We start from the raw sequence: 27,736 nt of genomic DNA on the forward strand, positions 1-27,736 counted from the left end.
CCTAGCATTGTTCCATACTGACACGAATCAAATAAACACATTTCACAGTGCTTTTAGTGGGAACATGCAGTGAACAACATACAATACTTTGGACTGCTAAATCTACACTCTGCTCCTCTGCCCCTCTCTAACTCTGCCCAAAATAGAGCCAAATCCTTGTATGCTGGGGACTTTAACCTTCTGCAGGAGGCAGTTCAAGGCATTTGCATCATTCTAGTCCACTTACAGCCTCAAAAGCAGGCTTAAGTGGGGCTTAAGATGATTGCTAGATCTCACAGACATGATGTTCAGCCATAATGAAATCTGTCCAAGTAGCCGTTTCACCAACCATTTCAATCGATACAGCCACTGTAAAAGCACATGATTGTCCACCAGGCAAAAGTACCCCTGTGGCATGTGGAATACCTGCACAGGCTCTCTGGCATTTCTAGAGCTTCTTTAAAGCTATGTGTTCACAATCAGTAGTTGATGGCATTTTTTATTTGCTTTGACAAATTGCCTGTTTGATTGTTGATTATTCTTTACTGCTTTCCTACCAGATTTGAAATGAATGCTATGACTATTTTGTAACTAGGTGTTGGAATACAGTGCCTCATAGTCTGCTATTGGTAGTACTGTTGTCTGTCTAAAGGAAGCTCAGTGATGTCAAATTATTCAACAGGAAATCCAGAACAAAATTTGGCTCACTAGCTTCATGATATATTGAATTTTCCTTCTGGTAATTTTCTGTCGGCACATTTTGCTAGAGGTTTGGGGCTTTATAACTCTACAAAACTATCCAGTAAAAGCCCAAGTATAGCTGATTTGTTTTGTTGTTTGTTTGTGTGTTTTTTTTCCTTCAAGAAAAAAGAGAAAGATGTGAGCATATCCACTATCATGTTCATGTATTTGGACTTCTCTTTCTTTCTTTTAAAGCAGTGTGTTTCTTACGTGCCCTACTGTATCCCACCTTCCTCTCTCCTCAGCTTCACTTCCAGACAAGTGTTCCTCAAAACTTGACACTCATGGAGTGGAGCAACTGGAAGTGATGGCTAGAGCCAGGTATGCTGTGAGCAGATATTAAGGCAGTTTCCTTAGTAACTGCCAGCATATCACAATGCTGACCTGTAAAATACTTCAAACATTGCCCAACTGGTGGTTTTGTTTTTTGGTGTTTTGTTGTTGTTGTTTTGTTTTGTTTTGTTTTCCCCTCAGGTTGTCTATGACCAGACTTTTAACAAGATTTGAACCCAGTCTCAGGGCTGCTTTGTTAACCCATACGCCACAGAAATATAATCCATGCAGTCCTAAAATAACACTGTTAAATGAGAGACCTTTTTTTATTGCCAAGTAGGTTTTTTTTCCAGAGAATTTGAAGTGATTAATCCTAGCTGACCCTATGAATGATATGTTAGTAGAAGGATGCTTCACATAGAGCTACCAATGGATAATTGTCAAGAGATACCTTCCTGCATTTGAGAACAAGAGAAAGAAAACAGCAACTTAAAAAATACAGTAACTATCTATGATCCAAGGATCACATAGGCCTGATCTTGAAACATTGCCATATTAACTGGTTATCTAATCCCCCCTAATAACATCCATCTTTTCACTTGCTTGTATAAAATATGCACTATTAGCCTTCCAAGGGCAATCTCTCACGTTATCTCCATTTTGAAAATGCATATGAAATGAGAGATTAAGCATACAGGGAATGACAGATAGAAAGAGTTTGTGGGAATAATTTTTGGCCTAAAGAAGCCCACAAATATTAACTACAAAGATCTCTCTATACTATTCTGTATGGAAGCATTGATAATAAATATGTCTGTACAGAACCAGTTTAAACTCAAGTAAATCAGTGCATCCACACAAGCAGCACTGAGTCACCAAACATCTTGAATATAGAGGGACCAAATTCAAAAATAAAAAGGGACCAGAGATGGTTTTCTTCACTAGGTTACATGACAGTGACCTGCCACCCACATTTGATCATATAACCTAGTAAAGCAGTTGACCTTGTCCCAGTCACATAATCTGATGGAGGTTTCAGGATGAGGGTACAGCCACCAATCCTAAGTTACTTAACTGAATGCATGGGTAGAAATCAGGGCTGGAGCATCTGTGTCTCTCTCTCTCAGACTGCACTGTGAAAATGGAAGACGGAGAATCGCGTGTCCCGTGCCCCAGTTTTAAAAGACTGAAGAAATTCCTTGTACAAGGAAAGGGGAATTTTATGCCATGACTCTCCGAGCCGAGACAAAACTCCTTTTTACTTTACTGCTGCTCCTATAACTCTTCTTGCTCTGAGCAGCTCAGATGAATAGCTGAGTATATCTATCCTAGTGTAGTTCCAGAGACAGTGAGCTGTGGGAGTCTGCAGATGGATACAGCTGCACCGTGCTGTAATTGTTCACATGATGAAATCTTTCAGCTAATCTGTAGTGGTGCTAGAACTTGTGTTTCAAGTAAGTTAGTTTGAAAGACACTGGTTGAAACCCTGATCCCTCATATTCAATGGATCAGCATCACAGTTTGGCTAACTTACCAGTGAAAACTGTTAAAAAGTTTTGTTGTTGTTCCACCATTTTCTTTCTTTTTCTTCCCCACTAAATAAACTAAAGAAGCAAATGTAGAATAACAGGAGCATTATTTACCCTGTCCCTTCTTTCTGGAATGGCACTAACAGTACTGCTCTCTCACATCTTCACAGCCAGGCAAGAGACATAAAGGGGATAGTAGCAGAAATATTACTTCTTAATGCGGTTTGTTTTTTTTTCTTAATACATTTTTTACCTTAACCCACACAAACCTCTCTCTCAGGATGTCACACTCTTGGATCAGGACTGGACTGCAGCCAGTGCAGAGCATTAGCAAGCCTTAAGGGTGCTGCTCTCTGTGTCCCTGCAAGAGAAGGCAGCAATGGGGATGAGGGGCTAGCAGGCTTACAAGTCCTCACTGACATTTGCCTGAGTTTGCATGTACATGTGCTGTAAGCTGTAGGTTTTCAGCAGACAAAGAAAATAGCCAGGGCTTCATTTTGCTCTCACTTATATAAGTAAGAAGGCTACTGTACTCGTCAGACTTCTGTACTCACATTGCAGTCACACTAAAGGAATCTGATGGTCCTCATTGCATTAAACCACTTGAACAGGGTGAGTGAGTGTCAGTGCAGGGTTGACTAATGAGAGAAAGGGATGAAGGGACACAAGCCATTTGTGTATCAACACTCATTTGTGTGATACACATGAAGGAGAGTGGTTTTGCCTTGATGCATTTGCCCCCTCATCAACATGCTGTTAGATACAAAATACATTTTCTTGGTTTGGACTGATTTGCAGCCAATCCAGCTAAGTCTGGCCCAGTATGTTTGGTTATATGGACATGTGGCATACAAACAGCTTTGCTGGTTCAGATGCCGAGGTAGGTTGAGAACAAGGAAGAATCTGGAGTGCTGGAGGTGATCGTGGGAGCTGCTTGTGGAAATCAGTGTGTCTCACAGAAAAAAAAAAAAAAAAAAAACTGAGATGATTTCCCTGATGCTGATCATGTACATTCCCTATCCAGATTTTCTGTAAGGCACTGTGTGTCACTGAGGCTTGCAAAAATATCTTGCTTATGACAGGCACCATATTGCTTCTAGCATAAGGTTAAAAAATACTCTGCTGGGAAGAAACATGTTACACTGTCAATAAAAGGAATACATCTCAAAACCTTTTTGTTATACATGGTGCTTACTCTTGGTGTCAGTGAGATTATGAATAGTGGTACAGTCTGCCTCTGTGAGAAAAAAAAAGGGTTTCAAGATTATATGCAGAGACAATAAATACCTCAGGCATAAATTATAAACAGTTCTAGCCACTACAAGTTTGTTTGCCAAGTGATAGTATCTCCCATGTTGGTTGTAGTAATTATGTCTGCTGAAACAAGAAAACAAATACATTTCCCTCCCCCCTGCCCCACCCCCCACCTCCACCTTCCATCTCCAGTTCTCCTCTCTTCAGCCACTACAGATTTATCATAAGTTAAAAGTAAATTTTCTTTGGTGGCTGCTGCTTGGAAGGAATATTAAACCTCATAATCTCGGCTTTAAATCAATTTCTAGTGGGATGAGACCTAAAGTGGGGAGGGTAGCTGGGGCAAGGTATTCCACCTCTGTTTTCCCATGAAGCTTCTGACACAGGCTACTGTTGGAAGTAAGATACTAGATTAGTTTGACCTCAGGTCTCATTCAGTATTGCAGCTCTTATATTCCCATGTTAAACTCTGTAATGCATATTACTATCAAATTGCTTTCTACAGCTCTGTCTGACCCCCCCGCCAGTGATGTTGTGCATGGGAAGCCAAGCAAAACATTCCGTTAATGTTTAGAAAGAGAATTTGAGATGTGCTTTTCATTTGATGTTGTAGGATTTAGTACATGCATACTGCAGAAATGATTTTACTGGACTAAAATCATATTATGTATTAATGAATTACCAGGATATGAGTCAGCCTTGGAATAGTTTGAGCAGGAAAGGAGCATTCTTCCACAAACAATAATCTGTTGATAAGTAGTGGTGAAAGCTATAATTCAATAGGAATTGTTTTTGAAGAGAAACGGAGAGAGACTCTATGTGTATAACTCCACTATTGCAGTGGTGCACCTTGAAATAATGCCATGTTACAGCTCTCACTCATTTAATCACCTTAAGGTCAAGAATCCTTTACACTAAGAGCTGTACAGAATTGCAGGAAAATGACAACCCTACCCCAAATGTTCAGAGAAGATTCATCTTCTTGTGCTTGTTTCTACCCTTTTAAAAGTGCTCATTTTTGTTTACTTTTTCCTAATGAGAACAAAATCCCTTAAGATCCTAACTCATTTAAGCAAAAGAGTATGATTTTCTTCCAGAAGTCATGTTATGAACTGTTACTACTTGTGTTGATAATTTTCTGATGAGCGCTGTGTTAGGACAGGTGAGATAAAAATTTAAGCTCAAATATTAAGAGGCAATGAGATGAGGAGTATTTCCTGGGTTATTGTTGGGTGGAGTTTTTTTTTTTGACTCATATTTGCAAAAAGCTTCTGTTCTTGTTTTTGGAGTGATACCTGCCATTCCTGGACTCCCTGGAGGCTGGCCTTCCTGGGCAGAAGTAGTGGCATGGAGCAGAGCCCCCATGAAGAGCCCAATGGAGGGTATACTTTTCTGCAGGTGCAAGCCACAACTTGTGGAGCCTGTGGCAGACCATGCGTTGCAGGCAAACAATCAGCAAGCATGTGGCAGAGACAAGAGACTGTCACTTTTCATGGCCTCTTCTGCTTTTCTCATTGCCTTAGAGTAGCAAGCATTCTTTCACCTCTCCGCTTCTATATGCCCTCCTCCCACCTTGATCTGATCCTCAGATTGAGTGCTTGCAAAGAATGAGGTGACTTGTGCTAGTTCTGGACCTCAGGACAAGATTTCTAATTACTTTTTAAACAACCCTTTGAAGCAGAGCCAGAGAACACCAATTACTGTTTATATTAAGTGGCCACTGACTTCATCGGGAGCTTGAAGTAAGCTAGGGATGCACAATCAGAATGACAGGAGGTGAAGTGCAGCATTTGGTTTTTTAGTTGAAAGCTGAAACTGTGTTGTTGTACTTGCTCTTTCAGCACCATCAAATAACACTAAAGCAGTCCCATGGGCAGCTCCATTCTCCAGCTCCTCTTGCAGTGCCAAGATTTAGCAAGTAGCTTTGTGTTGAAAATATTGGAAGAAATGATTGTCTGCTAGAAAGGGAAATTATTGGGTAGTCCTCTACCATTATTCTGTTTTCAGTTTGCTGCTTCTTAAAAAAAAAAAAAAAAAAAAAGAGTGGGGTTTTTCATAATGCTGCAGGGAAAAAGTGTTGAAAACCTTTCACTTGCCAAACAGCAGAGAAATAATAATGTAATAATAATGATGATGGTGATGATTATGCATTTCATTACAGAAATGTAAAAATCCTTGGGCCAAATACCACCATCTTTATTCAAAGATACCCCCAAAGATCCCAAAGTTAGCTGCCAAGTTTTGCCTGGCTGAAATTGCCAAATTTTGCTGTTTCCATCCAAAACTATAAATCTTCCCAGCTCCTAAGGCAAACCTTCTGGTGATCCAAAAGCAAGCAAATGGTTCTGTGGCTGATGCATGAGGCAGAACAAAAACATACTGACTGGGAGCAGAATTGGCTCTGCAGTGCTGACAGGAAGAGGAATGTATGGTGGTCAGTTGCCTTGGCACATGCATTAAGGGGAACACATAGGGAATAGATATTTACAGCACTAAGATGTCATTTTGCAGCCTCATTTCTGCAGACTCTGAGAAAGCCCTGAGGGAAGCTTGTGGAAGAGAATGAGCTTGTGGACTGTGTGTGGAAGAAAATTAAAAAGGGAATTTTTGAAAGAAATGGAGAAGAGAAGGGAAAATTAATTTCTTGGTACACGAGATCATATAAAACTCCCTTGGAAGAGTTCCTAAAGAAAGGATTGTATTTACTCTGGAGAGGGAGTAAACATTTGGTCTTCACTAATCGCAACAGTGAGCAATAAAATTCTTAAATAAATAAATGCTCTGGTCCAAGTCAATGTTAGTCATAATGGACAGTTTCCTACTTAAATTTCTGAAGATGTGACTGGGCTACTTAGATACTTACATTCACATTAAAAATATAACAATTAAGGCCAGATCTGTTTTTCTGCAGGTCATTAGTATGTTATTAACAATTAAGTCTCAGCAGCAAGTTGATTTGATTGCAAGTCAGTAATGTTGTGGGAAGCCTAAATGGGTGTGGTTTTTCAATTACTTTTAAGGGTTTGGGGTTTTAGGTTGGTTTGGTGTTTTTTTCCCTTTTTGTTAGCCTGCTTCAGAAGCACTCAGTGGGAAAGCAATGAAGTAGAAGTTTTGTATATTACTAGGTCTTTCCATGTTTCCTCTCCATTGGTTTTATTTTTGTAGACCCTGAAATGCAAGAAGTTAGCTATAAGCCATTCCTTCTGGTTGGTGCTGGATTTGTATTAGAGAGTTATATTCTCAGGTGGAGGATGTATTTTTACTAACTTTGAACAGGAGTAAGTCACTGTGGATCAGAAAACTTGAGCTGTGGTGGAAACCCCTCTTGTGGCTGCTGTAGCAAAATAATACCATTCCCAATAGTGAATTTAAACCAGCATTTTTTGGAGAGCATAGTTTGAATCATGGCTCCCTACGGTCCAGCAACCACTCACATTAAGATACATGGTTTCCCTGATATCTGTCAAATATCGTTGGAAACCACTCTGGCTGGGCTGTAAGGTGAACAACGTTACATGGGTGCTATGAATTCCCTGCAGAAACTGGAAGATGGAGGTGGGGGAGGGGGTAAGACAGAAAATTAAATTTCAGCCAAAAATACATACAAAAAGGCATTAGTGTTTATTTTAAAAACATAATCTAACAGTTTTTTAGAGTTTCTATGTGTGTGTGTGTAATCAATGAGAAAAAGGAGAAGCTCTGTTTCTCAGAGGAGCCAGTGACTTGGAAGCTGTGTACTGTGAGCAGAAACATTCTGCCTAGCCTTGGGTTTGCTTTGTGTGTGTGATCAGTTGAGTGGGGTACTCCACATCGAGTCTGCATTTGGCTTGGGCTTAAACACAAACCGAGGGTGTGTGAGAAGGCCAAAACAAAGCTATGTGTTGCAGACTCTTGCACGGGGAGAATGTGGTGCCGCACTGGGGGATTAACGCTTCTCGGTTGCTCTTCACGGCATCCTGAGCAGCATTGAAATATATAAAAGTCTTTGCTGCAATAATGAAGGTATACTTAACTGGGAGCCTATGAAGTAGTGACTATGATAGCACCTCAAAGTATTAATGTGATATTATGACCTTTTTTGACTGAGGTCATCTATCAGCATTATGGGTGTCAGGAGTCACTTTCAGTGATGAAGGAATTGATGGAAGAAATTGATATTTATTTTTATTTTACTTTATATTTCTGTGCAAAAAGTCATTCTATTCTCTTTTATTCCTATTTAATACAACACATTTAATCTATATATTCTGTATATATGCCGTGATCTAGCATATATTCCATGTCTTGCCTCGCTAAACAGAGGCAAATCAAAGATGGGTTCTTTGTTTACAGTGCCCAGAACTGATCCAGTCTGCACTCATAGATTTTATTGATTATCTCAGGGCCCCTCCTGTATTGTTCTCTATGGTATAAATAGTACCATCAAATAATAGTGACCTCCCTTACCATGTCTATTTTCAGACCACATGAAAATATGTCAAAGAAGAAGAACAAACTAATTCAAGCATCGTGTGGCCTGTATTTTGGAAGGAGATTCCCAGTTTCATAAATTAACCTATTTGTCTAATGCATATCTCTGAGAAAAACTGTCCTGATGGCCATTAGGTTACACTAACTAATTTAATCACTTGTTATTAGTATTAGCAAATAAAATGACATTAAGGAAGAAAAAGGGGGGAAGGAGGGATATATTTGTGCAATCAATTTTTAACATGTGATTGGCAAAGCTAAGCAATGAATTGTTCAGTTCTATAACCACAACACAAGATCACCTATGTACTATGTGCAAGGTGAATTTTGTATGTGTGTATTCTGGCTGAAAATCATAACAGATTCTACATTGGTTTGCAGTCCTCAAAGCATCTCCAAAGCCATTGTTCTTTATCAGCCTTGCTTTTAAATGTTTAGCATTGAGATGTTTGCTTGCAATGCTAATGCTTTTTGAAATGCCCTACATTGCACTTAAATTTTCTCATCATTGATTTCTTTTAATTTCTCTGAAATTTATTGTAGAGGAAAAAAGCAATGGCAATCAAGAATATAGGGCACTGCATTTGAGGACTGGAAATGGAGTACAGAAAGAAGCCTTTCACTTTAGAGATGCTGGTAAGAATCCATCTCAGCTTCAGATTTAGCAAAAATCATTACTGTGTGATGGCTTCTTGGTGCCCTGCACTCTACGTCCAAAAATGAATCGGCGTCCGCATTGCATGAACCACCAGAACAATTCATGCTACTGTAATTGGGAGTATTCTGGCAGCACCAGTGGAAAGGGCAGGGACTGATTAAGCATGGAAAAAGAGCTGTTTTCTCCCTGCTCCTTCGGGTCACCTTTGAGACATAATGGTATGAGGAAACCTTGAAGAAATTAGCTCTGTGGTAGCTCTCCTTCTGGAGAAAAATGGAAGATTTTACTTGCCAGTACTGACAATCTGACACCCACTTACAAACATTATATTCAAGAAAAAGAAAGATCATTAAGAGATTAAGAGATTGTTTACTGTGTGAAAGCATGAACTTAAAAAAAAAATAAATAAAATAAAAATATTATAAAGCCTGACCACCATTGGCAACAGTTGTTTCCCTCAAAAATACAGAAAATCCTGCTCTTTTATTAAACAATCTCTTCAATTTGAATCTATCCTAGGCAAAAAGAAAGGAGTGCTTGCACTGTCCAAATACTCCTTGGAGATGAGAATGTGGATTGATAGAAGTGAATCTGGACTTCATTCAGGCTGAGATGATGCCTCAATGTCATGGAAACATTGGAAGGAGAGCTGTCAGCAACACTGGACACCATAAAAAAGTGCCTTTAGGAAGGTCTGGGGCATCTGGTGTGCACGTGGATCACAGAACGGTGGAGGTTGGAAGGGACCTCTGGAGGTCATCTGGTCTGGTCCCTGAAACTGGTACTTCCACAGACCCATCTGCTGTGAAATGGGGAGTTCTTCAGCTTAGCAGTTATATGCTACCAGCAGAAAAACTACCTCTGGCAGGAAACTCGTCCTGTACTATCAGAGATTAATTTAGCTCTATGGTTCCCATAAGCCTCAAACAGTTAAACTGTGAAGATGTCTCTTAATATGCTGAAATGGCACAACCACATCTGCTGATTAGAGTGGTGAATGTGATAAAGAATTATTGACTAAGTGAAAATAAAAAGAATGTGCTAGATACCAGATTAGCAAAATAAGATTAGTGCTAGCAAATCTGAAAGGTGCTGAGACAACTTAGGCTATTTTTGAATCATGCCATATTCAACTAAAAAGAGATTGGAAACTTCAAGGGTTTTTTCCACTGCAGTTCCTCAAAAACAAAACTTTTTGACTACTCATGATAAAATGATTCAAAAATGTAATTTAAATAAAGCACCTCAAACTGAAAAGTTCAGAGTGAGTGACCCAACACAAAAAAAAATCTGTTTGTGTGAGCATGTGCACATGTTTGTGGTGAGTTTGACCACAAAACCAGAAGACAAATTGTTTATTTTCAGTGCTTTAGCTGTAACCTGACACATCCCTGCTTTTGTATTTTTGTGTTTCTCTTCAATAGATAACACAAGCAGATTGCGTAGTTCTGTTTATAGAGAGAAGATGAAGATTAGATACTTACGTTCTTTCCCATTTGTGTGGTGTGCACAATTTGAAACCCAGGTCTGTGAGTGTGGAACAGTGGAGTAATTCCCTGCTCTTCATTCTCTTATGCGATATACCTGTATCATGAGGGTAGTGCGTCTTTTCAGGGTAACTATGGAGAAGTATTGTGGAGCACTACAAAGGCATGAGGGCATACGTCATGGTTTCTGGGAGATGGGGGATCACGGCACCCAGAACACAGGTTTGGGAGTTTAGAAGGAAAAAAAAAAAAAAAAAAAAAAAAGTGCAAGAGGATTTCAGCATCCAGTATCACACCACAGCTTTCTTTAGTGAAGAGCATATTGTGCATATTTTTCCCTTTTCTATGACCAGTGCTGAATTCCTCAGGGGACTGGTGATTCTTCAGACACAGTGCTGTGGAAAACTTGGTCCCTTGGGCAGTGCCTAGCCCTACCCTCAACAGGCATGGAGCAGAGGGGAGCAAAGGGCTGCTTGTTGAGCAAGGAAATGTCTGTGCAGAGGCTTTCCACATGCAATCAGCCAAAGAAAGAGGCTGAATTCAGCAGAGGCTGAATTTATGAGAACAGCAGCAGGAGGTGGGATGAGGGGTTTAAATTACTAAAAAATGCTTTTTATAGTGGTCTTTGTATTATAATAAAAGTGTTTGTTTCAGCATCTCTGCTAGTCAGTGTAAGCAATATAAGTTTATGAGTAGCTGATATGTCATGCAATAATTCATGCAATAGAAACGCATTTGTCCATCTTGAGTGCCTGTTAGTTGGCAGGCAGATGACTGGTCTTATTAGACAGACTGTTGTTTCCATAGGCAAGGTGGGGTACACATCCTTGTTAATGTGAAGAAAAACCTGTAAAGGTCTAAGCCATAATGCATTACAGGAAAAAGCAGCATGTGTGGAAGCAGCACGTAAACTCAATTGAATAAAATAGTACAAGATAAGGTCACTGTTAAGAAATATGAAATTATTTTTTTAAATAGAGCCTTCCATGCAAAATCAGGCCAGAAAATGAGCTGCTGTTGTGAATTTCCAGCAGTACCATATACTGAACAAGGTTGCACATGAATGAAACCTTGATGTATGATGTATGATGTGGCTTCTTAAGCATTAAAAAACTTTAAAACTGTAACTGCAAAATTCATTCCCAAATGATTTTGCATTGTGTATTTATTTAGAAAAAACTGAAACAGTTTGCCATCTATGTATATTCAAAAGCTTCATATTTCCAAGATTATAAAGAAAACCTTAAAAAGAAATTACTTTCACAACTCAAATAGTGTTATTTTAAAATATATAGGAAAATGCATTAAAAATGAATAGGTGCAAAAAATAGAAAACCTCAATTGTCTTTTTTTGGTACTTAATCATAACAAGTGATTGATACACATACATAAAACCAGATAGCATCAATTTTTGTTCATTATATGCATTTCATTTTATTATACATTTGTTTGAGCACTAGCTTTCTGTGCATATTTTGAAACACTCAGAATTGTGGCTCATATAAAATATATCTGTTTACAACATCATACATTTTTATATAAACTCTCACAAACACTTTGGTTTTATGTGTATATACATAAAAGCTTAATTTTTTAGTTCTTGAAGTTACGTATTTGCATTTATAATAGCAAGATGAGATCCAGAATGCTTCATTAAAGATCAAAACTATATAAATAATACCTGGATATAGGAAATGGGTACCTTAAAGGATATGCGATTTCCCACATTTTTTCAAGCACACATACCTTTCTAAACATGCATGATGTGAAAGTCCAAGTTTTTATATACTAATTGTGTTGCTCAGGTTATGTTTATGAGCAACTCTAAAAAGTGTGCAAGCTATTAAGGAAACACTATTCCTTTCCTTCTTACCTCAGAAACACGTGAGGACTGTTTTTTTTTGTTTTGTTTTTGTTTGTTTTTGGTTTTTTGTTTTGTTTTTTTGTTTGTTTGTTTTTTTTTGTTTTTGTTTTTTTTTTCTGAAGTTACATCTCTCAAATAATGCCATTGTATAAATTTATCTGTCCCTCTAACAGAAAAATTGATCATTGAAGAGGATTTACGAAGAACAATTGTTTGAGGATAAAATTCAGTCGAGTGCTGTTATTTTGCACACATTGCTATTTAAAGTACCTTTAATGTAGTGGTTTTCAGCAAGTCCGTTCTGTGATGACTGCTGCCAAACAAACCTTTATATTGCCCTGCTCAGCAAAACCTTTGTACTGTCTTTGAAGTAATGTGCTGTTAATTGCTTTCTTCCTGGGCTGCTGGATGGAAGAGACTATGTAAATAAGGGTTTCACATTAGTGAGCACCTATAATTAGAAATGCCTGAGATTCTCTTGAATTAGGTAGAATGTGCACTTTGGAGATGTTCAAGGCCAGGCTGGATGGGGCTTTGAGCAACCTGGTCAAAGTGGGAGGTGTCCCTGCCCATGGCAGGGGGGTTGGAACCAGGTGGTCTTTAGGGTTCCTTCCAGTCCAAACCACTCTGTGACTGATTCCCTCTCTCTTAGGTGCAGCCCTTCTGTTCCTAACCATAGTTTATTCTCAGATAATATTCTGCTTATGCCCCCTGTAGCTGTGCAACTGTCTGTACAGTCTTATGTAGGCAGAACAGAAGTCTGAGCAGTTCCCTGTCCTGGTGAGTAAGATGTGAGAGGAATGGTAACTGTTCAGTAGTCAGCAAATTCTTGTCCTGATGGGTAAGATGTCGGAGCAGTGGTCAACTGTTCAGTGAAGTTAGTAATATTTACTGGAGATATTGGCAGGCGCTTCTTCACACCCATGTAGACTACTAAAAAGAACGTGTGCCTGCAAGGTGGTAGCTGCTCCTCTGCTTTCCCTCAGCAACAGAGGAGCTGAGGACCTGCATTGGTCAAATGCTGTTTCTTGGCGCTGAGGTCAAACATACCACAGACCATGGCAGCTTGGCAGCTCTCAGTATTAGGGCATTCTTCTCATTTGCTCTTGTGCAAGTTTTAAACTTATGCTATTTCATTTTGAGTGAAAACTATTCAATTTGGTGGTTATGCAGAAAGTGAAAAGAGGGAATGAGATGTGATTCAATTCAAAGCTTTTTTTCCGTTGTGCCACTACCACCACCACCAGCGCCTAAAAGCCTTAATAACCCCATAGTCCTTCCGGGAAAATATGAACAGAAGTTAAATGTTGCCACCTAATGGTGAATATCTATAATACAGTTTTGATGTCGTTTTTTATTACCTTGCACTGAGCACCACCTGCAAGTCCTTCCTTCATTAGGCGCTAGAGGAATGAAACCAGTGTTTTATTCAGATTGTACCTGGGAAGAGATCTGCTAGTTTATGAGGAACAAGATGTTGCAGCTGGATGTGGAATTGCAGCTATTCAGTTCAAATGAATTCTAACTTCTTAATGCTTTTTTCTGTGAATTCAGATATAGATGAGTGTTCCTTTGAAAGGACCTGTGATCACACCTGCATCAACTACCCTGGAAGCTTTGAATGTCTCTGCCATAAAGGCTACACTTTGTACGGGCTGACACACTGTGGAGGTTTGGAAACTGAGTTTTGCTCATCTGTTTACTTGTTTGCTTTGTGAACTGTTTACTGAGCAGCCATTCTTCCACAGATTCCAGAGGAAGACATGGCTAATAGGGCTAGGCCTGCATATGTTAATTGGTGAAGGACTTAGGCATGAGCTTGACCCCAGTCCCTCATTGGCCCCACTTCCTACCTGTACCTCATGCTCTGGCATTGGACTGGGTCGCTAGACTCCAGACCTGGGACCTGGAGGGAATTGGTTTGATCTCCAGCACTGTTCCAGCAGGGTATGTGGATTTACACAGGGCCAGGTACACAGTAGTTGGAGTTCAAGCTGTAGCTCAGGTGTGATTTGCAAAGGCAGGCAGACACTCAGCTTGTCAGCCGTTGTGGCCAAACCTCCCTTAGAAACATGTTCAGTGACAATCTTTCTTTGACAGTTAAATTTTGAGGCCTATCATTAAGGTAGAGTTTGAGCAATTCAGCATATTTCATGTTGACTGTTGTCATTCTAGCTCACTTAAGCATACGTTATGTTCCTTGTAGAAGTCTACTGAAGTAATGCTACTGTTTACCAAGCAGATAGGTGGACATGTTTAAAGGGCAGAAACCACATGTTGCTGAGGTTAGCACAGTGCCTAAAATAGGGCTATGGTCCATAACGAGGGCTTTTAGATTATGGCTTTTTTAGTAAACTAAAGAGTCTGGAGTAGCAAATTGATGGTTTGCTGGTATCGTATCACCATTTTGGCCTCTGCCATCTACTGCTCAAGATGTACCTGAGTGTGATCCAGGGGTAAGTACATGGCAGCACAACTCCTGGTGAGGCTGATGGATAAACATCCCTTCTGGTGGGGGGGGAAGAGGAGAAGAGAGATCAGACATGCTGGCACATATAAATTCTGATTGAATAGACTGAAAAGGTTATAGCTCATATTGACCAAATACTTTTCTAATGTATCTAAAGTTGAAAGATTCTATGTGAAATATCAGTGATATGTATCTAGTAGCTGCTTGGCCTTCTTGGAAGCTTTCAGCTTTCATTTTTTGTTTGAGGAGTAGAAGACTGAATAAACAACTACATTTCAGCTCCTAGGTTCCTATCAAATATTATAATTTCCTTCACCTGAATCATTTCTAAAAGCAAACTCTGTGAATGACTATGGAAAATTTAACTCCCTGATATGTAAAAGTGATTGAATCTCACAGATGTTTATACCTTTGACATTTTTCATATAATGGAATGGTTATTGTTCAGATGTTGCAGAGACTTTTAAGTATGCTTTGTAACCTGTCGGTACTTCCAAAAATTTCAGTGTAACTAGTCCTGACAAGTAAATTGTATCAGATGCATAAATCCTTATTGGAATAGTAGTTATGTGTGTGTCTGAGGACAAATACATGCAGTGTACACTAAACTGTTTGACAAGACTATTGCCTGTATTGCACACATTTATATTGGTGTAAATGTGGAAGATATTGTAGATACAGGTATTCTTATGTACATAATATTCCAGTGTACAGAATATACAGGGATACTGGGCGCATATTATTAATATTGTTCTCAGTTTTAATTACCTTTTCAGATATTGATGAATGCAGCATAAGCAATGGCAGCTGTGACTATGGATGTCTGAATACAATGGGGAGCTATGAGTGTGTCTGTCCACCTGGAAAGAAACTGCACTGGAATAAAAAAGACTGCGTTGGTAAGTAAGTCACTGATTCAGAGGTGACTGCAGTGATGCTCTTTTCCTCCAGGAGAGTGGAGAAGCCTGAGGCGTTGTCTGAGGATTGCTGTAGATGGACTGTAGAATGGGAAATATGCTGGATTTTAAGTGTTGGGATTTTATGAATCTGTGCCCACAAATCTAAGTCTTTCTACATTATTAGTTTACCTATCTTATAATTTTGTCCTTTTTTTATTTTTTTTGTCCTTTGACATCCAACTCTGTGACCTTAAATGTAACTCAACTTTTTAAGAATCATTCAGAATACCCAAAATACTTAACTGTTTTAAAATAGTTTAAATTAAAGTTAATATTAATTCAAGCTAGCATCTATATTCACAGCACCATACCCCAGTTTTCCAAGTTCTTTCCAGAGGTATCCTGCTTATTATAAAGTACTGGTAGTAACTGTATAAGAAGTATTAATTGCAATAAGTACAAATCCCAAGACCACTAAAATGATGGCATGTACTGCTAATGCCACTTACTTTGTGGCAAATCCAAATATCTGTCCCCATTATTGTTTTTGTTTATCTTATAAGTAGATTATTTTTAATTCTGGAAGCACAATTTGATACATGGCAAATCTTGGTCATGGCTACACCTATTAGAAATATTTTCTATGAGATTATAATTCTATTTTCATATTTTTAGTGGGAATTGTATACCTTAGGTCTTTCCTACACAAATTAAAGTTGTTACTTTTTTAAAAAACCATTAATAACTTATTGTGGATACGTTTGGAACTGATGTCTAATACCTAATGGAGCAAGACACAAAAATAAGGGAAAGGCCTTACTTAAGGGAATCTCCTAATAGACCAAGAGAAAGCACTGTATTCTGGAGTAGAGGGCACTGTGTCAGCCTCTTACGTAATCAGGTGATTGTGGCATTTTTTCCACTTACATGGATACAGCACTATGGAAAGCACTTCATAACAGGAAGGGCTTGAGTTGGCTTTCAGCCTTTGCCATTGACTTTCTTTCTTAAGCACCATTAAGAACTTTATCTTCCTCACTTACCTTCAGATACATTACCTTCACTGTTACATAGCAAACTAAGTACAATAGGAATAAAAAATGGTTAACTCCTTGGTTTTGGTTTGGTTTGGTTTTAAGCTATCTACTGCATCTCCCTTGCAAAGTACTGGTACTCCCCTCTGGAAAGGGGTTTGTAAACTAATAGCAGGGACTAATGTTTTCTGAAGTCTGGTATACAGTTAGACCACAAAAGTTTTATGTTATACTCGCACTCTATTAAGAATGCTGTTCACATAATAAGAGACTGTATTGAAAATATTTTCCTAACTGTAAATTTCTCTTCGTTATTTGTAATACTCAGAGACACAAAATGTAATATCTTTCTCCATAAATACACACTGTTTTATTTGATGACTTTAATGAGGCTTAAAATGAGTGTCATCTCCCTGCTGCATTCTACATTTACTGTAACAAAATCTTTCGTGCTCAGCAATGACACTTTGCACTTGTGTTGTCTCTTCAGTCCAAATAAATAATTTCTTTATAAACATCACCAAAGCAACAAAAAAGGCCTTAGGAGGGAAGTAAGTGGAGGATGATTATTCCCATATTTCAGATGTGAACATCAGGCATGTTTAAGGGACTTGAATTTATTTGTATTTAACCAGCAGTGAGGCCAGGCACACAATCCAGATGGCAGCTGCTGGAACCCTTCCCCTGCACCCAGGCCAAACCAGGCAAGGCATATGTCAGCTACCATATTTGAATCGGTCTTTTTCATCCCAGCTTTATTGGGATTTTCCCAAGCCCTGGCCAACCCAAACCAGTCTGACTGCATCCTATGGGACTCAGATGCTGCAGCTGTGATCCCCCCGACCTTGCTGTGGTTCAGTGGTGAGATGAGGGGTAGGAAAAATAGCAGGTGCAGCAGCAAGGCCAGTCAGGAGCTAAACAGGAGGCAGCCAAGTCCAACTTGCAAGGTGATAACGATTGGAGGAAGTATCAAATAACAGCCAGAGGAAAAGCATATGTACCTGAACAAATGCTTTTATGGGGCTGAAACAAGAACTGTTCTGCAGACACCTGCCTGAGATTCAGACAGCTCATGCAGCATGAAGTATCTGTTTGAAGAAGTGCCCAGCACCTCAGTCAGCCTCAGTGCAGAGGAGGAAATGACTGGAGGAAAGAAGCAAGCAGTGAGGCTGCCTCTATCTGAGGTGTAGATAGACATGGCACCTACTGGCTGTAGCTGAGAATGCATCTGATCATTTCTAGGGAAAAAGGTGTATTTAAATAATATCTGCATCCCAGAAGATGTTGAATTAAAATAGATACAGTATTATAATTATCAGTGGCATACAGTCATCTTCACAGGTAAGCACAGAGACTGGTCCAACAGCTCAACAATTGTATGTAGATTTGGCCAAAATAAAAACTGTCCTTCACCCAGATAAAGAGAGCAGTGAGAGCACCCAGATAAAGAGAGCACCTACAAGATATTCTGTCTTCAATCTGCCATGAAGCCATGAGGAGAAGCTGGACATTTCCATTGTATGAGCTGCAATGTGCATTGTGTGGTGGGTGCTGATGAGAAGTAGCTGACATTTATGTGCATGTCACTGTGTCCTTCCTAGCATAGCTCAGGGCATTTCAGCAGTGGCTGAAAGGACTGGTGGGACCATATATCCCCAGTCCCAGCATGTGCTGCCTCACCCCAGCTTGGCTCAGAAGTTTTCTGCTTTTAGAAGTTTAAGCATAGAACTGAGATGTAAGTGACAGCTGGAACGAGAAATAGAAAATGCTATTACTGGTCATATAAATAAATAGACCTTGGTGAGGGTGACTCCCATTTATGTTGTAGTAGTGGGTCTGCTGAACCAGAGAGCTATGCTTCCAAAAAGGGGGGACCTTTTGCTTCTGGACCTTTTGCTTCTGTGATCACACTGTGCATGCAGCATCATGCTCATAATTAGACAAACCTGCATTTTACAGAACAGATCTGGAGTCCCAAAATGGAGGATTGGAAGAAAAAAATGGATCCAGTGTTTAGGCCTAAAAATGTGAAGGAATTTCATTTCTAAGTCCAAGCACAAGATCCACATACTTCTCTCTGTTATGTGCTTATTTTAGGAATGCCTGGACCTGTGATTTTGCTTTGTTGCCACTTCTACCTTTCTGCACTGTTGTAAACAAGTGGATGTGTGAGGTTCTGAGTTGTACAATGTTTGATTTTTCTTCTTTTTTTTTTTCTCCTCAGAGATGGTTAAATGTCTCCCAAATGCCAAACCAGCTCCCAAGGCTCAGCTAGTGTGTAGTAAGACAGGAGGAATAGAGAGCTGCTTTCTGTCATGCCCATCCAATACTCTTTTTGTTCCAGGTTTGTACAGAGTATTTGTCCTCCTAAGTCTAGGATGTGACTTGATGATTTTTCTATGCTAACGTATTCATGATTCGTGCATTCAGTTTTTGGTATGAACAACTGTAACAGAGCAAAATATCATTATAAATTAAATTTGGGCTAAACATACACATCATTAAATACAAGAGCTGACTGCCTGTTACTTTAGAGGTTTGGCCCTTAGTTGTTTAATTGAGGTGTCATTTGAAGAAAAAAAAAAAAAATCCCCCAAAAAAACTGAGATGTAACTACCATAACAACATGGTGCAAAAGAAAAAAAAATAAATCACTCAGTTAAAAGTGGAGGAAAAACTGAACAGTTGATTTCCCTGCTAATTTTAGATATCATGTTATTCACTGTAAATAGAGACCCCTGAGTCTATCCAGGCAGCTTCTTAAAAAGGTGGACTCTGCATCATGTCCTGAAATAGCCTGCAATTGTGTTACTGAGCAGGAACAGAAAAAAATTATTAAGTGGATAGTTCCTCTCACAGAGCACAGCATGAGGCAGGGGCAAGAGAGGAGCACTGGGACACTGAGCAATTTAATGCTGTGGCAGCCCCAGCTCTCATTCCACAGTAGTATAAAAATGCCATCAGTTCATCCGGGAAAACCGTGGAGCAATGGATGGCCTAGCAACTGCTTAAAATCTGTCTTATGGTCTCATACAAAATGAATATAACTAAATCAGTCTCTGGAGATTGTACGGAAAAACCCTCTCTCGCTTCAGTTGTTTCAGTTGCTGGGTTTTAATATTTTTTTTTGGCAGTAGTTCAGCTGAGTGTTATAGAAACTCAGGCAGGCATCCTTTTTTTTTTTCCTCCTCTTTTCTGTATCATTTGCTACAGGTAATTCTCATCTACACAGTTTTGCAGGGCAGGGGAGCTAGGGGTAGCGATTACATTTTTATGGATGTTCTCATCCTGACACAGGATTATTTTCCACAAGAGTTTCTCTACTTTTCATGTTAGTCCTGTCATTATACACTCTAGAGCTGTTCACACTTTATTTTCAATTTAGCAGAGATTACCCATGCATTTATCTAATTTGTATGCATCAATACACAGTTTTATCTGTGCAGTATATAATCCCTTTTATGGTTCTAAGTATGTTGTTTTTGTTTCTGCCAATAAGTTCTCTTGGTCTGAAGCTAACATTATTACTATAATACATGGTTTACTTTTTAATGATCAAAGCACAAAGACTCTACCACAGACAAACACAGTAAAATATTTCCTACATGTGCACCATGGAATTATTTAATTTACAGCTAACCTCATGCCAAACTGTTTATGAAATGTAAAGTTTCAGTGTTGGAAGAAACAAAATTAGTAGTCAACGTTGAAACAGTAGGCTTTGGCAAGCTATTTCAGCACTTTCAATGTCTCTTTATTTAGCAGTATTTAAAAGTTTGCTCAAGTGCAGTGTATTAGTGCTGGGAGCGATAAGAGGAGCAGGTGTTTTGTGAGGCTGTTGCTATGCATGTTGACTCTGCATTGTGCCTTGCAGATTCAGAGAACAGCTACACGCTGAGCTGTGGTGTTCCTGTCCAGCAAAGCAAGGCTCAACAGAAACGCAATGCCACCCTTCCCAGCTGTGCAGGTATGTGCTCTCCTGCTCACCTGGGCCAGAGGGAAAGCAACACAAGTTCCCTGAGCTGCAAGCTGCACAGCTTTAAAATTACACAAGACCAGATTTAAGGTAGCCTGCGTTTCAACACACACGCACTTGCTTTTTCACAGCCTCTCTTCTAGGGCTGGAGAGTGATTAGTTGCTCTTCAGCGCTACATTGTGATGGTAGGTCAATATAGTAGCAGTGGAGGTTTGATTTATACTCAATGAAGACAAGCATCTAGTGTAATTTACTTCCCATAGTACAGCAAGGCAATAATAAGCACATCAAAATGTCAGCTCTTCACAGACTTGGAATTGATTCAAGGGGGCCAGCACTAGTACAGCAGCAGCAGACTGCAGTGGGGTCAGTCCTCAGCTGCAAAGACCTTGCTTAGGAGGACAGAGGCTCTTGGCATTCCTGATAAAAAGGTTACAGGAATTTTATGAGCACATTTTATTTCATTCATCTTGTTCACAGAAATAGCTACATTATTTTGCAGAGACATTTGAAAATTGGTCTTAAAACTGATAACCAGCATAAAATAAATAAATAAATAAATAAATAAAAGGATTCAGCTCAAATGATTGAAGTCTGGCAAACTTAGAAGTGGATGAAATAACATCCATCATAGAGAAGTGTCAGCCCACTTTGTGTCATTACCTGCTATGCTTCTCTGCAATTTGCCTGTTCTCTAACCGTGTATTTCTTATATATTTGGAATGTACTAGGAATTATGATGTTGTGATTGAGTTAACACAGCAGCAGATCTGTCTGCCTGTGCCACAGGGGCAGGTTACCTCCCAGGGAAGGAGAGACGCACACTATGGCACTTAACCTGCAACTGCCCTCTGCTTGCTCTGACTGCAGTGGGCAGCCCACAGCATCAGGCAGATGACAGGTCATGGCTAGCCTTTTCCACCAAAGCATTTGTGAGAAGGTCAGCCAGCAGCTGCATTTTCTAAGCAGTGCGTGCTTGGAGCCTTTAAAGTCATGACTGGCTTGATTCTAAAGCTGAAGAATAAACCTAGCAAGCCATAGACCATGGTCAAATAGAGACATTTCCTTTGGATGGTTTTCAGTTGTCAACAGCATAACTTCACTAATATCATTCTTATTACTGGCTAGCATCAGCAAGAGCAGAACTACAGCCAAGTAGCTTAGGAAGTCACAGTTAGAGCCAGGAAAAAGTAGTAACATTTAACTTTCCTCATAATAAGAGACAAATTCACCCAAATTCCACCAAGATATGCAGGTTTGCTGGAGGGGAAGAGTATGTACAGAGTATATGCAATGCTAGCAAATTCATTGATCTTTATGGGCTCAAGAGTAAGTGTTTATGGGGAAAAATAAACTTAAGGAAATGGATCCTTTTGGACAAGGTGTGTATCTCTTGGGCTGCCTGTTTTCTGTGTTGCAAGAAGACTTTTGAGTCTGTTTTCAAAAATAAGTTTCAGATTTTGTTTCATCTGCATCACAAACAATAGCTTTTTTTATTTTACATCAACAGATTCCTTAGCTCCTCCAATCAAGCAGAAAGCTCGTTTTAAAATTAAAGATGCAAAGTGCCACTTACGGCCTCGCAGCAAAGAAAAAACAAAAGATACTGGGAAGCAAGCTGTTTTAGGTATGTTGTTTCTTCCAGCACATAAGCAGCATTCTAATTTTTTGCTTGTTTGTTTGCTTGTTCATGTAATTTGTTTTCATACTGCAGACAGAAAAAAGTAATACTTTCTGAATTTAAGATCAAGTCAAGTTTCACACTTTAGCTGAACAGTGCCATGAGTGTGGATCTGGCAGTGCTGAAATGTCACCAGTTGCTTTGAAAAATCTTCATCCAAAACTACACAAATTTGGAATTAAGCTGATTCTTTTTCTGACATTGGTAAAAATGAAAAAGAAAAATCTTGAGACAAAAAGTTATGACCAATGCAAAGTTACATGAAATGTTTTCAGTTTATTTTTTCCAAGTTAGTTTTATAAAAGAAAATATACACTAGTGAAAGCTATTATTTGCTTTGTGCTGGATTAGTATCTCATTGCAGAAGCAAGACAACTCCTATACAGAAAAGTAATAATCAAAATCTGATATTACACAGCCTTAGACAACTTGTGATATTGGAGTGAGTAGTTGTGCTGTTTGAAAATTTATTTTTAAATCTTTATTATTACTAGTTTTTAACTTCACTTTTAAAGTTACAAAAAGATTATAAAACTGATACATTTTTGACAGATCATCATGACATTTATTTTGATATATAATAGAGGAAATTAAGCAATTAAAGAAGGTCTTGGTATTTTTGCTGTACATTTCCACAGCAGTTAAAATATTTGAAGTTCATTTAAATTTAATATTAACTTGGAATTTTCTGGATTTTAATACACAGCATTGGTGTAACTGAAACAGCTTGTGTTGTTGCTTAGAAGATCTTAGCAGCTTACAGAAAATGTCTATTGGTGACACATTCTCTATTGTGAATCTGTCATATCACTTTTGCTAGTGAGAAGTTACATGAATGCTGAACAGAAAAGAGTAAAAATAGGTAGCCCAAAAAAATGTTAATGGCTTAAAGATTTTATTTTTTTAATTTAGACATGTATTTTATCTTTATCATGCAGTCTAAACATTTATCTTTCTAGTTTCCTAATTTTCCAAGTATTTGCTTAAACCAAGTCTCACTTCTTAAGATGCTTACATTGTCCTTATGTATTGTCATCTAATAAGATGTGGTTATTGGACTCATTTTTAACGTCATAAATTATCTTTTTTTTGTCCATACAGTCACCATAGGAATATACTTCTTGGATGCATTTCCTTGTCCTTTGCTCTCTTTGCTGTGTATCTGTTACATGCCTGAACTTCTGAGTCTAACAGATTATACCATAAATCTGCACACTCAAAATGCAATCCTTCTGGTGGCTTGGGGCTAGAAATTTCTCCTTGAGTTGGAATTTTCATCACTTATCAAAAAAGGATGTTTTTCACCTAAACTTATTTATATAGGGAAAGGATCCTTACATGACTGTGTCTTGATGGACTGTGGCCTTTGTTCTTGTCAGTAACACATAACTGAAGAATGCATTAAGTTCCTCTGGCTTGTGACTTACCATTCTGTTCAAACCTTCCAATATATTTTTAAAACCTCCTAATCAAAGGGTTTGCAAGCCTTTTGATATCTGGTGATTTTCATTGCTGAAAAAAAGATGTAACAATAGTTTCTTGAGGCCCATGCTTGCTATGGTTTAGTCCCAGGCCTGCTGCTCTTGTGAATGTATGAAAAGTGACTCTCTTACTTGGTTTTATACAATGACTGTATATAGCTGATTTAAACTACTTTCTGTAAAGAACTTCCTAATCCTTGCACAGAAAAAAGACAGAAAATTAAAGTTACCACACCACACTGTACTTTTGCTTCCTGCAGTCACCAGCAAAGTGAGCAAACCAAAAATTGCACAGAAAAGGTGTCTAACTGCATGTGAAATCTTACGAAGCCTGTCACTGCATTCATGATAACCCAGCTGAGATACTGCTTATTAGACTGTCACTTGCTACTTTGCTACTTGATTTCTTTTCTATGTTGCTTCTCTCACACAAAGGAGGTCAATTCCCTTGTACAGACAACTGCCATGTGACCTTTGTGAATCTCAAGTGTGATTCCTCCAAGAAAAAGCGCCGGGGCCGCAAGTCACCATCAAAAGAAGTGTCCCATATCACTGCCGAGTTTGAAGTGGAGATGAAGTTGGAAGAAGTCTCAGGTTTGTGAAAGATCTCTGTCTAAGGAGAGAAATCATAATTCATTTCCTCTGTGTGTTAGAATCTTTTTGATGCTACTTCATCAAGCTGTCGTGCAAAACTTTTAATACAAGCCTCATTCAACAGCTTTTCCAAACTCAGTTTCCAAGATTTAATTGAAAGGAGTCAGGTATGAAATTACAGAATAAAGGAACAAAGATTGCAGCAAAATTCCCTCAAAGTCTGGAGTTAAGTCTTGTATTTTAATTTAGTGTGATTTCTTCAGGCAGCAGCAGTGTTAATTGATGCACAGAGAACGTAAAGATTAACTAGAAGTTTTGTAACACTGACACTAAAAATATCCTCCAAAATGTAAGTACAGCACAGTGCAGCGTTGCCACATAGTGACAGCTTGATTCTGCTGGCTAGACTGGTGTCTTCTGTAGCCCTCTCCTCTCCCTTGTTCACTCAGTATAACCAAATTTCTTAATGATGGAGAGAAGATAGCACTCAGTGTACACTTACAGGCCAAGAAGCTCAGTTTGATAGATCACAGTGTACTACTTGATATCCCCTGTAAAAGGCCTGATTTTAAATACAGTGAGCTGCTTCTACAGTTTATATGGAGAAGACAGTGAAGCAAACAGAGGTGTCATGGTACAATGTAGGCTAAGGTTTTTGTTAAGCACCTCTTTTTAAGCATGAATCTCAATTGCTTCTAGTTTTCTTATCATTTCCCATCTAGACACCTGTAACATTGACTGTGTTCGGAAAAGGATGGAGCAGAAGCTGCAAACTGCAATCAAAACATTAAGGAAATCTATTAATAAACAGCAATTTTACATTCAGTTTTCTGGGATAGAATATGAAGTGGCTCAGAAGCCAGCTAAAGCTACTGAAGGGCACGAAGCTTGCAGTACAGGGCAAGTGCTGCAGGATGGAATATGCGGTAAGTCCCAACAGCTCTGTTCAGCCATACCCAAAAAACCAAGCAACCCCAAATTAACTTGTTCCTAGCGAGTCAGGCAGGAAATCTGAGATAACAGATTATTTAAATTAATACTACTTGGTGTATGTCCATGGACCATTGAGGTTCTTAAGGTATCAGAAAAGAATTCATTAAATGATTGCAGGAAAACAAAATAAGCATGTACATACATACCTTCCTACACTGTCAGTTGATATATATCAAGGCCTGCCACAAGGCACTGTTGGTAATTATTTCCCACTTTCTCCCAGCATATAATGAAAATACAGTTCTGTAAAACTATAAAATGGTGTTTGCCTAGATGCTGTGTATTTAGTTTGGTATTGTCTCTCTCATAATCACCAAACAATCTATGATCCATGGATATATTTATGTTTAACACTCAAGAAGTCCAATTAAATATATATATATATATATATAAATCTGTTTTAACTTTATGTAAAATAGCTGATTTCTTTAAGCTTTTTCCCAGGTTACCAGGCTCTAGAGCCAAGGTGCTAACACAAAACTATTCAAGGTAGTTCCCAGCTGCACAAGCTTTTTAATTGCTTAGAATCATATTTTCAAAATCAGCATATCTGTTTTTCCAGCTGCTTTCAGGCACCAAGTCATTTACAACGAAAAAGGAGGAGTTAAATGCAGACCTGATAGGTACCTCTAATGAATTGTTTCAGAGGCTATTTTCATCATGCTGGAACTTAGAAGCTATTATTGAAAGACTGTTGGTGTTAGTGTCTATAAACCCATACATTTTAATTACCTATATCAAGCAGAGAAAAACATTCAATGCAATTATATGTCCTGTTGCCGTAAGAAGAGTATGTGGATCCATATATACATATATATATATATATATATAATACCTACTAATTGGGCTATTTGAGAGTCTAGAAAGAAAATATTACATGGGATACAGTGCCCTCAGAGAAATCTCTAGAACAGATTACAGGAGACGGATTTTTCTGTTGTCTTCTTCCATAAAACCAATGTATAAATATACCTAGTGTAAACAAAAAAATCACATTGTTTCCCATACATTATAAAACTCTGTCTTAATTTAACTGCGGTAAACTATTTTCAGACTGCATCAGCTTTATTAACAACATATATCTGATAGCTCTTCAGCATAGTACATCATTTGATAGCTTAAGCAATAGAAGAAGGTCCTTGCACTGATATAAATTGAGCTAGACCACAGATCCTAGATTGGCCTGTTTACATCAGGTGAGGATCCTGCCTAACATATGCAAAAGTGCTACTAATAACACTGGGGCCAAATAGACTCATCTTCTGTAAATGTTTGGAATAAAGGAAAATGATGTGATCAAAATTAAAGTCCTTATGCAGATTCCCCTTTTCTTTTCTCAGTTACCTGCAGCACGGGCACCTTTTACAGCGGAGAACATAATCAGTGCATTCCTTGCTCACCAGGAACATACCAAGACACAGAAGGTCAACTTACCTGTGAGCCTTGCCCAAGTAATGATGGACAGGGAGTAGCGGGTGCCCAGAATGTGTCAGAATGTGGAGGCAAGTTTAATTTGGTTATAAAAGGATTAGGTGTTGCCACACAGCCTGTGAGACATGTAGGCTAAAAGAAGGGAGAACCTTCCACATTTCTGTCTTGCAAAGGTAACAGAAGATATCTCTGTGCTCTTACAAGCAATACACAAAATGTTTTGGCTTGTTCCATCTGCTGACATGCTGGCATTGCCAACATGAAGATGGGACCTGCTGCCACAATGTGAGTTATGGTACGAAAATGAACAAGCCAAGCAGAACACCTTGCTTCAAGTCAGGTATGGAATCTGGACAGACAAACCTCGACTTGTAAGGACTCGTCAGGTATAGTGTGAGCCAGAGGGATGGATTTCTTTGGGCTGGTATTGGTGAGTTTAATGAACCTGCTGATTTAATGTTTTGCATGGGATGTAGTTTACCCAGTCTAATTGGCAGCAATCATAATTTTGAGATAGTTGTGCTAAAAGGATCTGTACCTGGGCTCAAAGCTAATGACTACAAGTTTCAGTGCTGCATAAATTCAATGTAGCTCTTGGCAAGTGAAGTAGCATCTCTGACTCAGCTTCATGATACATAGATTAGATTATAATTATAATAGATTATAATTATAATATAGATTAGAGTATAATTAATTTATTATTATTATTATTTTATTAGATAATCCCTGGTTTCAGAAAGGAGCTGTGATATTCAGTTTGTAAATGCTGCTACTGTAACTTGAGTGAATGCAAATGAATGACACTTGAGAAACAGCAATTTTCCCCATCCACTGAATAAAAAATAACTCAAGTGTCTCAAGCCAAACATATGGTAGATTTTCCTGATACCCTGCATGAAGGAACTGGAAAAATCTTGAAAT

General features: G+C 38.7%; 1 protein-coding gene across 1 annotated transcript in view; it reads left to right on the forward strand.

The window, feature by feature from the left end:
• SCUBE1 (signal peptide, CUB domain and EGF like domain containing 1) overlaps positions 1-27,736 on the forward strand; it is a 206,042-nt gene that overhangs the window by 161,817 nt on the left and 16,489 nt on the right. Inside the window, exons 8-15 of the mRNA XM_035315412.1 lie at positions 13,810-13,926; positions 15,502-15,624; positions 18,883-19,002; positions 20,533-20,625; positions 22,146-22,262; positions 24,254-24,391; positions 25,114-25,317; positions 26,725-26,886. Of these exons, the coding sequence (XP_035171303.1) occupies positions 13,810-13,926; positions 15,502-15,624; positions 18,883-19,002; positions 20,533-20,625; positions 22,146-22,262; positions 24,254-24,391; positions 25,114-25,317; positions 26,725-26,886 (1,074 nt within the window). The remainder of the gene's footprint in view (positions 1-13,809; positions 13,927-15,501; positions 15,625-18,882; positions 19,003-20,532; positions 20,626-22,145; positions 22,263-24,253; positions 24,392-25,113; positions 25,318-26,724; positions 26,887-27,736) is intronic.

This window comes from Oxyura jamaicensis, chromosome 1 (assembly GCF_011077185.1).
Source record: "Oxyura jamaicensis isolate SHBP4307 breed ruddy duck chromosome 1, BPBGC_Ojam_1.0, whole genome shotgun sequence".
Classification (NCBI taxonomy): domain Eukaryota; kingdom Metazoa; phylum Chordata; class Aves; order Anseriformes; family Anatidae; genus Oxyura; species Oxyura jamaicensis.